Source organism: Myxine glutinosa, chromosome 1 (assembly GCF_964187855.1).
Source record: "Myxine glutinosa chromosome 1, kmMyxGlut1.1, whole genome shotgun sequence".
In the NCBI taxonomy this organism is placed as follows: Eukaryota; Metazoa; Chordata; class Myxini; order Myxiniformes; family Myxinidae; genus Myxine; species Myxine glutinosa.
Genome location: NC_136261.1, coordinates 114904585 through 114917118, shown reverse-complemented (window position 1 = coordinate 114917118; position 12534 = coordinate 114904585). Strand labels below are relative to the sequence as shown.

The 12534-nt window shown below is 41.7% G+C and overlaps 1 protein-coding gene across 1 annotated transcript in view; it reads left to right on the top strand.

The window, feature by feature from the left end:
* Positions 1–12534, top strand: part of LOC137427741 (phospholipid phosphatase 3) — a 73350-nt gene that overhangs the window by 20123 nt on the left and 40693 nt on the right. The window contains exon 2 of the mRNA XM_068117447.2: positions 5562–5716. Within this exon, the coding sequence (XP_067973548.1) occupies positions 5562–5716 (155 nt within the window). The remainder of the gene's footprint in view (positions 1–5561; positions 5717–12534) is intronic.

Here is a 12534-nt window from a genome sequence, read left to right as displayed (position 1 = left end):
GTGACTGAGAAGAGTGATGGAAATGAATGTAGAAGGAAGTAGAGGACGGGGAAGACCGAGAAAGACCTGGCTAAAGATGGTGGAAGAAGAAATGCGGGCAAGGGGGTTAACAAGGAGAGATGCAGAAAATAGGGCAAAATTGGCGCTTTAGAATGAAGCATGCAACATGAGCACACACAAACACACACAGACGGACGATTATCCTTTTAGTAAATATACTTTATAGCTCTACTTCATTATCACGATTCCTTGCTGTGTCAAGATCATTGCTCGCCTAAATCAATTGAGTTTTGTGCTGTTTCAAATTTTCTGGTACTGAAGTTGATTTTTCTCAACAATGTTAATATTTAAATAGAATGAAAACATACTTTGAAAGGTTTGAGAATTTGTTTTCATTTTGAGAGAACGGAATAGTAGAATGGTTGTGAAGAAGACAGAATCTTGTCATTGATTGCATGGACCCCCAAATGACTGGAGTAGGATCTGCCATGTGCCTATTACACAATTATGGGTATGAATTAGCCTTGAGGCTACCTTCCTGGTTTCGACCAACACTCACTGCCAACATGTCCTAAAAGCTGGGTACAAGGCTGGTGTTAAATTAAATCAGAGGATTATAGTGAAGTTTCCGAAGTGCACATCATAAGAATGTCCATTAAAATATGTCCCATTAAAACTTGTGCTAAACGCCAAAGCTTGAGGGAATGTTTTCGGGTAAAATCTTGAAAAAATGTTTTTAATGCTTCACTACTTTCGATTACAAATTCCCTGAAATGTTTGTTTGTCTGTTGTTTGTCTGTTTGATTTGTTTGTGTGATAAATGTTAGCTCTTTCACGAGCCTAGATGATGTATACAAAAAAACAAAACAAAAAAGGCAAGAACATCGTTGAAAACATAATTTTAAATTGTATTATGGATTTTTTTTCTACTCGATAAAGGAATCTGGTTCAAGGGTATACCCACAAAGCCACAGTTGTGTCAAATTGTCTAGTTGGGGAACAATGATCTTACTATAATTCACCAAATGTCTGTCTGTCTGTCTGCCCGTCTGTCCGTCTGTTCCCAGGTGCCGCAAAAACGGCTGAACCAATCGTAACGAAATTTAGGGTGGGTAATCCTGGGACCCCCTAGAGTGAAATAGGCCATATTGTTTTTCCAATTTTTTTCCCCAATTTTTCCACTTTCCAATTTTTCCAATTTTCCAATTTTCCAGTTTTTCCAAAAACTATGGAATAATATTTACCGATATGAACAGTGACGTGGCTTTTATTGAAATTCTACAAATACTGTTTAGATTTGGATGATTTGCGTGTAATATGATTTAACGGATGTTTATATAAATCGTTTAAAATATAAAAAGCCTTCCATTTCTGATATTTTGCCTTTTCATTTGGGCCTCCCAATTGAAGCCCCGCCCATAGGGCAGGTACCGTTGCTAGTAATAATAATTTAAAAAAATCTTTATTGTCCCATATTCAGGGAAATTATTCTTTTCACATAATTAATAATGATAATTATGTGAATGTTGTATCTATACCTGCTTGCTCTCAGGTACTCTGTTATTACAGTCGTGCCAATGAGTTCAGAGAGGTCCATTTGAGCTGCCCGCAACACATCGGGCACCTGGCTTGTGGCTTGGCGTGGCATGAAAGCAATTCCAGTGACGTGCGTCCGGTGGCCTGGCTTTCATTATGTTAACCATTTTACGTTCTCTTATCCCAAAGCAGTTAACTTTGACATTTTGCAAAAGAGGATGCAAGCGACTCAATAATGAATCCAAGAATCCAATGTTTTTGTTTAATCACATGCAAGAGCATTAGTTTATGAGCTTTATTATAACTGGGGGAAAAAAAGTTTGCTTATAACTTCATATCCGGTATTCATTGCAAAAGAAGTATTGATTTATTGCACAACAAACAAATGGCTCAACGATACTCTTTTTTTGAATCGCACGTTCCCTTACGATGACCATACCCTCAACCAGAGTAAACAATACACTGGCAGTAAAAGATAACTGTTGAAGCGAAGCAGCCGCATACGATTCGTCATGCCGTGTGATGAAAGGTTGGTGCTGTCTCTTGGGTGAGTGGTTCGGAGCCATGGTTTTTAGCGCAATGCTTTACATTCCCACGCTGGAACTCTGTCAGTTCCCCCTTTCAAACCGACCCTAACGGCAGAGCGTTCCTGGGATTTATACTGAGCCACGCTCCATTGTTCCTGAGCATCCTGCTGGAGAGAAGGGGGGGAAAGTGCAAAGCAAAGTGAACAAAAAGCATGACGCAAGGCAAAAGGAACCTCTCTGCGGTGTCCTCCTGACTGTGAGGTCATTTTAAAATAAACATGCTTAATTTATACCGTCATAATATTTCCCCCCCCCCCTCCCCCCAACTGACCACCTTTACTTCCTGACCGAATGTAATCATAAAACTGTCCCAGATATGCAAATGAGCTTATTTGCAATACACAAAGCCTGCTTTGCGCAGCAACATTGCAGTTAAAAATGTATAACTTTACTTCATTGTTTGTTTTACTAAAGTTCAGATTTTCCGTGCCAGCCGACACCGCGATGATGTAAATTAGGCCATTTTGCCCTCCGAATGATCAATTTTATATATTTATCACAGAGGAGAAGGATTTGGGAGTGGTCATACAGGATAGTGTCAATCAACTATAGGTAAAGCAAACAAGGTTTTAGATTGTATTCTTAGGGGGATAAATTATAGATCAAAAGTGGTAGTGCTAACACTGTATAGGAAATTAGGGAGGCCTCATGTAGAATACTGTGCATAGCTTCGGTCACCACACCTGCGGAGGGGCGTAGCTGCCATAGAGAGGGTACACGTAGATTGATTCCAGGTCTAGCGAGACTTAGCTTTGAGGAACTGTTGAAGAAGACAGGAGTTTATACATTGGAACGGAGGAGATTACGAGGGGATTTGATTGAGATGTTGAAGATGATGAAGGCTGTGGACAAGATTGGTGAGGTGGAGGTTTTGTTTTTTAGCAGAATGGACAGTGTTAGTACCAGGGTTCATAGCCTGAGAGTAAAGAAGATGGGAGTTAGGATCGTTTCATAAGGCAGAGGTCTTTTTTTTTTTCTTTTCTTTTTTTTTTGTATACAAGATCGAGGCTCGTGAAAGAGCGAACATTAATCACACAGAAAGACAAACCGACACATAAAACATATAACATCGGGAGCGGTAGACAAGATGGGGAGAGAGGGGGAAGGACACAAACACAACATTTGAGAGCAGGGACCGAGAGACATGGAGACATCGAGAGATCTGAGAGAGGGCGAGGGCTTTGGGGGGGGGGGGGCATGGGAAGGGGGCGGTGGGAGAGGTATAAAACATATGGACACTGCCAGGACTTCCAGGAAAGAAGTTGGAATTTCAAACAAGGTGGATCTGGGGTGAATTAGCGGGGGTAGAAAAGATCAAGGTTTTGGATGGGGGAAGATAAGAGATGGTGGTGAACAGCTGTTTTAAAGACCTGGAGAGAGGAGTGGGATTGAAGGGAGTGAGGGAGTTTGTTCCAGAGGCGGGAGAAAAGAGGAATGAAAGAGTGAAGGTGAGCAGAGAGCCGAGATTTCGGCAGTTTAACCATCAGAGGGTTGCTGGCAGATCTTGTGCGACCTGTAGGAATATTTGGGGGACAGAGCACAGAGAGAGCTGGGGGTGCAAGGCCGGAGAGGAGTCGGTAGAAGACAGAAAGACCACCTACCTGCCTATGGTGAGTGAGTGAAAGGCCCTCAGATTAGATCAGATTTTAGTCGGAGAGTGGTTAATGCATGGAATGGTCAACCCGGAAAAGGTAGTGGCAGTGGAGAGGGCGGATACATTTCAAGGTGAATTCGATAGGTATACCTGAATGATTGGAGATAGAAGGGGTTTGGGGATATTGGGGTCTATCGGCAACACTGGGGTTGGTGCAGCGCAGGCATGATGGGCCAAATGGCCTCCTCTGGCACAAAAGTTCCTTATTTGTATCTATCTTACAATCCCCACTGACTTGTTTGGCATTTACGGAAACGTGATTTTGTCCGGATATTAATCATTATTGGGTGGCAACCATGACTAATAAAACAGCATTTTGTGGAAGATGACCTTCGCCCCAACAAATAAAGATAAAAATACTTGTATGAGAGCATGGTGAAGTGTTGTGGCAGAAATGTTTTAGTTGGGCAATTTATCTCCCATCTTTGATCATGATTAGCTGGAAATGAGAGTTTGTATTCCAGTTTGAGCTTTTGACACCAAAGACAGAGTCCTTTCCCCGTTAATATGAAATGGACAATGGGAGCAATTTGTGCGACTTTTACCCAAATAATGCGTTTGCTATGCTTCTCACGTATCGCACACACTGCCAGAATTTCATTTCATCTTAGTCAACAAAAGGTTGTGGAGGTTGTGCTGGTGATAATAAAACTGCGTGGGTTTGCCATGAATAAGTAAGACAAGTTCCGAGAGAAGAGGAATACAAATTTTTTTTTTTTTTCCTTTTAAAATGAAAAATCCTCAGTAGTTAATAAACAAGCATTTTACATTTTGTAAGGCCTAGTGAGATTATGAAAGGAAATATGATGATGGTTCAAGGTTGACATGGACTTTTTATTGAAGAAAGTAGGGGAGTAAAGGGAGGTGATCCGCTGTACCACACGTGCAGTTGCCACAAAAAATGTGGTAAATAACGACCACAAGGAGATCTGCAGAGGATATTCGGGAGGGTACTTGACGATGTCAGCACTACTGCTTTGATGTCTCCATCATTTGCAAACTTGATGTCACACAGATGTTCTTGGAGTCATCCAAAAGAGATGAAAATCACAACGAGACAAGACAGGATTGTGTGGGGGAATGATTTAGAACATCCCAAACCACCTCCGCTATATTAGATGAGGTCACCTTTACCATGCGAGGGTGAAACTTATCATTCACCCTCACAAGAGGTAGTTTACCTGGTCTCCCAGCATCTACATATTGCTTGTCTCACTGAATTGTGTAACATGTTACTGTGGTAATGGATATTGATGGTTTCCCCACATTTAATAGTTACACATGAATTGAGCATTTTTCTCAGCCGAGATGTCCGTTTTCCACATTTATGCAAAACCGTTTCCAATTTGACCTGATGCCACAATTTTATTATGTGCTGCACTGATCACATGATTGTCCGAACTTACATGTCCAATCCGGTTGTATGTGGAATTCAGTGGCATTCATGGCACTCCATGCACATTTTGTGCAATATATTGTGCTCAGATGACTATGTTGTGCTCGTTTCAAGATGAGGTTGCCAAAAGTGAAAAAGTACCCCTCCTGTGCTAATGCAACTTTATTGTTTGTACATTTTAAAATCAGTGGACTTGCTACTGGGCTATCCATGGAGTAGAAAGGCAAAGAATTTGCTTTGTCAGCTCCGTCAGAAATGGCACAAGCCACAAAAAAAGCTAAATTAAATTTTCGAGCCTTGTTGAGTTACCCAGCAGGAGATTGCAGACTGGCATTCCAAAGATTTTACTCAATTTTAATTAATCTTTGTTCACCAATCCCACCCTCAGTCTCATTTCCTTTTGTGGCTCTGGAGCTGAACATTATACGACCATTTCGACAAGGCTTCTCCTGCGATGACCACAGCATAAAATACCCGAACCTCAAGGACACTATCCCTGATGAACTTCTGAGTGCCGGTGGTCTCCTCATGGCGATATTTATTGTACGTAACCACAAAAACACAAACTTTTTTTCAATCTTTCTTTATTTTTTTGTTTGTTCTTTGTTTTGTTCAATCCTTTTTTGTTTAAATACATACAGTTCTTCCTTTTCTTGATTCTCACCTTTTTCCTTTTTAGACAAATTATTTTCTTGCTTGTTAAAGATGATCTTTGTCTGTAATTGCACAAGCGTGTAGAATATAGGTGTGGCTCCATCATTAAATAAAACACGTGGACAGGTTAACCAAGCTACTTCATCACCAATGGGAACAGTATTATGGAAAGCTTCCAAAAGGCATTGAGCCAAAGAAATGCAGGATGATTTCTATTTCCAATCATATACATCCACTCCGGATTCCGACAAGATCGATTTTAGCGTTTTTGTGTTAATGCACGTAAACATCCGGATTGCAACATCATTTTAAAAGAGACAGCGAGAGATCGAGACCTTGTAGGAGACACAGACCCCATTACACTTTTTCCATACCCACAGGAAGGGCAACAAAAATCTTCCATGGCTTTCTGCTAACGATAATGTTGGGTAAAGCAGAAGCTGTGGTTACCTGGTTATTCTTCCATTTGCTTTAATTGATTAACATTGCAGCTTTGATTAAATAAGATCATCAACACAATTGATGAACGAAGTGGCTTCTTCAGCATAAATAAGTGGTAGAATATATATATAATTATATATACAGTGCGTATCAAAAAAAAAGGTAATCCGAATTCAAGGGGTTAATATGCAAAGGTTATTTAGTTTGACAATTTACATGTGGTTTACCAATTATGAGGAGATCCTCAGCTTTCCATTGATGTTTTTCATGCATCATTGCTGTCACACATGACCGAGTACATGTTCATTGAAAATGACAAGTTCAAATCGCATTTTTACAAGTTTGGCGAATCGGTGCAAGACAGTTTGAAATGGACGCATTACTTGTCGACTGCCAAGTTGATTATGTAAAATTGTTAAGCTGGTCTGGTAATCGTCGGTTGCTCATCCTTTGTTTAAGATGGGTATTTAAGATGGGCCCTACAGTGTATGGGTTTAGAGACAGTCTGAGTCATTGAAAAGATGGTTCAACTTACGACTGAACAGCAGACCTTCGTGGTTACAACCTTTCACCAAACTGGAAGTTTGCAGGAAACTTGTGATGCGTTCAGGGAACGTTTCCCAGAACGGGAGCCTCCAGCAGCCAAAACCATCTGGGCGAATGTTAGAAAATACCAAGAGCATGGCACTAGCCTCAACCGCAACAAGGGCAATTCTGGTAGGAGGCACACTGGACGATCGGAAATGAACATTGCAGCAGTAAGGCAGCAAGTTTTGGAGCATCGTCGGGATACCAGGGCAAGATGAAATGGGATGGGATTGCCTTCGGCAACATTCAACCGAATCACAAGACTGGACCTCCACCAACATCCATATCGGATTCACATCCGGCATCAAGTTGTACGTAACCGGTCTTCTACCGACTCCTCTCCGGCCTTGCTCCCCCAGCTCTCTCTGTGCTCTGTCCCCCAAATATTCCTACAGGTCGCACAAGATCTGCCAGCCACCCTCTGATGGTTAAACTGCCGAAATCTCGGCTCTCTGCTCACCTTCACTCTTTCATTCCTCTTTTCTCCCGCCTCTGGAACAAACTCCCACACTCACTTCAATCACACTCCTCCCTCCAGGTCTTCAAAACAGCTGTTCACCACCATCTCTTATCTTCCCCCATCCAAAACCTTGATCTTTTCTACCCCCACTAATTCACCCCAGATCCACCTTCTTTGAAATTCCAACTTCTTTCCTGGAAGTCTTGGCAGTGTCCATATGTTTTATACCTCTCCCACCCCCCCCCCCCCCCTTCCCATGCCTCCCCCCAAAGCCCTCTCCCTCCCACAGTTCTCTCGATGTCTCCATGTCTCTCGGTCCCTGCTCTCAAATGTTGTGTTTGTGTCCTTCCCCCTCTCTCCCCATCTTGTCTACCGCTCCCGATGTTATTTGTTTTGTGTGTCTGTTTGTCTTTCTGTGTGATTAATGTTCGCTCTTTCACGAGCCTCGATCTTGTATCCAAAAAAAAAAAAAAAAAAAAAAAAAAAAAAAAACTTACGCCAGTGGATTTTGCCGGGAGGCTGGTGCTTGCCGAATGGTTGATAGCACGTTGCGAAGCAGATGTCAATTTCCTGCAGTATCTCATTATCGGCGACGAAGCTGTTTTCACCATGGACGGCAAGGTCAACATCCATAATGTTCTTGAATATGCACCGACAGGGCAACCCCCGGAATTTAATTTTGACACCAACATGAATCGACAAAAGTGGACTGTTTGGTTGGGACTTTGTGGAAGTGGTCAGGTGTTCGGACCATTTTTCTTTCAAAGGAATGTCAATGGTAACAGGTATCTGCAGATGATCAATGATGAAGTTTTACCGCAGCTGGAGGAGAACTTTAAGCGACAGGTTCGTGGTGTCTTCTGATATCTCTGGTGGGCCCAAGACGGCGCCCCAGCACATCGTCTTATCGCTGTCCAAGATCGACTGAGAGAACTCTTTGGAGACCGAGTCATCGCCCTCAACCATGCAGTGGAATGGCCGCCAAGATCACCTGACCTCACACCATGTGATTATTTCCTTTGGGGACATTTAAAGAACAAGGTGTTCGTAACTCTTCCCCGTGATCTTGACGAATTGCAGGGCCATATTCGACATGGAGTGGATGCTTTGCGCAATGACCCGGCTATGGCGAGACGAGCAGTTCAGGGCATGCTCTGCCGCTGTGAGCTTTGTGTTGAAAGGGGAGGTGGACATGTTGAAGGTGTGGGTGCATAAAGGCCAATCATTCCTGAGAAAAGTTCACATCTGACGTTCATTTTGCACCAATTATCCTGACTTGCATCGATTAGCCAAACTTGTAAAAATGCGATTTGAACTTGTCATTTTCAATGAACATGTACTCGGTCATGTGTGACAGCAATGATGCATCAAAGGTATCATTGGAAAGCTGAGGATATCCTCTTAATTAGTAAGCCACATGTAAATTGTCAAAATAAATAACTTTTGCATATTAACCCCTTGAATTCGGATTACCTTTTTTTTGATACGGTCTGTATATATATGTGTATATGTATTATCTATTGATGAATGTTAGTATGCAGGGATTGGAATCGCGGAGTGTGTTGTGGTATGCTGGAAAAGAACGAAAACCAGAAACTTGTTTTCCACAATATAGGGTGTATTTTCCAAGCTTAAAGTTTCTGTTGCCATTGTTGCACATACATATCTCAGGTTCTCCCACACACTTCAACAAGTGAATGCCTTTGATCCACCAATCAATAGGGAGCTTCTAAGGGGTGTTGCAAAACATTTTACCTTTTTTTCCCCCGAGAACCCATTACGGTTGTGCACGCATTCGGACATGACGTGTGCGTGCGTACGTGGCGTGTGCGTACCTTGCGTCCACGTCGTCACTTTTTCTTCGCTTGTCGTAGTTGCTGTGATGGTTTTGTCGCGGGCAGAACAACGCGGCGCACTTGCGTTATTCTATGCTCGGCTATTTTAACGTGCATCAAAGGAAGCATGCCTCGGGGGGAAAAAAGGTAAAATGTTTTGCAACACCCCTTAAAACTGTGGTCTCTACAGTTGTGAGGAGTTTATGCAGACTTAGGTAAAGATATCTGCAGGTTGAGGCTGAATACCTCACAGTCGAGGGCACGATCACCTCGGAAGACCACGTTATTCAGGAGAAATCGCAATGCAAAACACTTCCACTACCATCTACTGAAACTGATTTGATTCCAGGCAGCAAAGAGTGAGCTATAGGAGGTAGGTGTTTAGACACAGACTGAAGATGGTGAATGATTGACACTGGCAAATGAAAAAATATTATATTCTCGCGGCATCAACTGAAGGTTGTAAAACACAGGGGCAATACCCCTGGTGCTCACCTGGTGGAATAAACAGTATACTACACTGACTAATGGTATTTTAAACCAATTTGAATGGTTTATAGAAGACAGGGCAGCATGTAGAATCATATTAACATAATCATAAGACTTTAAACAAACAAAGAAAAAAATACCTATTTTGGGGGGCAACCCCCAGCGGACTCCTCATGGCCCGATTTTTTTTAACGCCGTGAACAAACTTTGGTACATCATGGGTGATGAAGGTTGTGGTCAAGTTTCATTCAAATTGTGTGTAGTTTCAGAGAAAAAAGCAAATCCCATTTTGGGGGTCAAACCTGGATGCACTTTGACCCCCGGTAGACCCTCTTGGACCACGATTTTTTTTGATTCCGTGAACAAACTTTATTCACAACACAACAAGTTTCATTTGTGCCAAATTTGGTCGCAATCCCATCAGCGGTTTCGGAGAAGAAGTTTCCAGTGTTTACGGATGGACGGACGGACGGACGGACGACGCGCCATCGCATAAGCTCCCCTGAACTTCGTTCCAGGTGAGCTGAAAATGATCGTGGAGCAGCAGAATTTCCACCAAACAAACAATCAGTCACTATTGTGAGACAAATAGGCATCGGTTATTGCCCATCAAACCATTTGAAGCTTGCTGAAGGGAAAAAAATACAAAATAGATTTTTTTAGAATTTTTTTAAATAATGGATTCCCTATGACCTCCACAGACAGGGTGGTACCACAGACCACCACCAAAGTGAGCGGTGTTTAATGGTCCCATCGATTTGCAAAGGTTTACACGAAGATGAGTCGTTATTCGGACAGTTTGAGATGAGTTATATGTGAGGAAGCATTGCAGGATGAAATTTTCAGTTAAAAACAATGACAATGGTAACTGCAAGAGTCTTCAATACAAATTTTCAGCTTTAAACATGTTCACATGTTTTACTGTTCACATGTTTTACATGTTCACATGTTTTACATGTTCACATGTTTTACTGTTCACATGTTTTACTGTTCACGTTTTACATGTTCACATGTTTTACTGTTCACGTTTTACATGTTCACATGTTTTACTGTTCACATGTTTTACATGTTCACATGTTTTACATGTTCACATGTTTTACTGTTCACATGTTTTACTGTTCACGTTTTACATGTTCACATGTTTTACATGTTCACATGTTTTACTGTTCACATGTTTCACTGTTCACATGTTTCACATGTTCACATGTTTTACATGTTCACATGTTTTACTGTTCACATGTTTTACTGTTCACATGTTTTACTGTTCACATGTTTTACATGTTCACATGTTTTACATGTTCACATGTTTTACTGTTCACATGCTTTACTGTTCACATGTTTTACTGCTCACATGTTTTACTGTTCACATGTTTTACATGTTCACATGTTTTACTGTTCACATGTTTTACTGTTCACATGTTTCACATGTTCACATGTTTTATATGTTCACATGTTTTACATGTTCACATGTTTTACTGTTCACATGTTTTACTGTTCACATGTTTTACTGTTCACATGTTTTACTGTTCACATGTTTTACATGTTCACATGTTTTACATGTTCACATGTTTTACTGTTCACATGTTTTACTGTTCACATGTTTTACTGTTCACATGTTTTACTGTTCACATGTTTAAACATGCTCACTTGTTTTACTCTCAAGTCTAATCTCAGGAAAAAGTGTTTTTAACATTGTGTTAATTTCACTTGTTCGAAGCATTTAGACCGTTGCTGTTGATGACCTATAGCTCGAGCCATCCCTAAATGGGTGTCGACCTAGGTCTGTGTTTTCTCTTGCTTGAGCTTTGCTTCCACAGTCCATTCAAACACTGTCTACATGAAGCTTTATATACGCCGTCTGATTTATGAAGTCACACAAACATGGCCGTATTGCCTGTTTGTTTGTCAGGGGTCAAAGGTCTTGCTTTGCCAGGCATAGTTTTCTGGTCGACGTGTGCACAATAGGATAGCGAAAGGAGAAGCAGGCCAAAAACATTGCTGAGGAGGCCGAGTGTTTTGCCAAACTTAAGTATTAGAGGCATCCCGAACCTCAACCGACTTGTTGCGGTCCATTTAGTCTGAGGATCTGCATATTACCTCAGTTGGAAGGAATGGGAAGGATAATGGAGACAGGAGGAGGCAAGTATAGCTGGGGAAGAAAAGAAAAGTGAAAGGAGTTTGGGGAAGGTAGTGGAGGGAGGGAAGTGGAAAGACCGAAATATAAGGGAAAGGTGGGGGTGTTAGGGGAGGAGATCAAAATTATATTTACCTTTTTGTGCATTTATATTTTATTATTTTAACCGCTCTTTATATGATACTTTCCTCATGAGATTGCTGCTGGCCCGTCTGAATGCCAGCCTGGTGTTGGCTTAGCTGTTGGGGTGCTGGCATGGGATCCTAGGATCCTGGGTTCGATTCCTGGTCAATCACTGAATTAACACCAGGGGGGTTTGACTCAGCCTGTCATGCCTTCCGAGGTCGGCAAATTCAGTACCAGCTCACTGGTAATTCCCTGTGTGTTGCAAGAGGCGACTAACAGGGTTGGTGGCAGGAAGGGCATCCGGCCATAAAACATTGCCTCAAAAAAAGGGGACCCCGGTGCCCGAAAAAGGACAACCGCTCCTCTGTGGGGACAAATGGCCTCTAAGGGTGGTTCTTTTTTTCTTTCCCATAAAAGTAACCCTATTTCACAAACTCTTATTGATGGATTTAAACCAATTTACAACAGCTAATTAAGTTTCATTTCGAATTTCCTTTAAAATAACAAATCCCAGGCAGAAACAAGTAATTGGAAAAACTTTTGTCAATTAATTTCATGTTTAACTATCAGACGCTTGTCCATATATGATACTATTTGTTTCTGCAATATAGGAAATCTCAGAGGTAGTGGACTC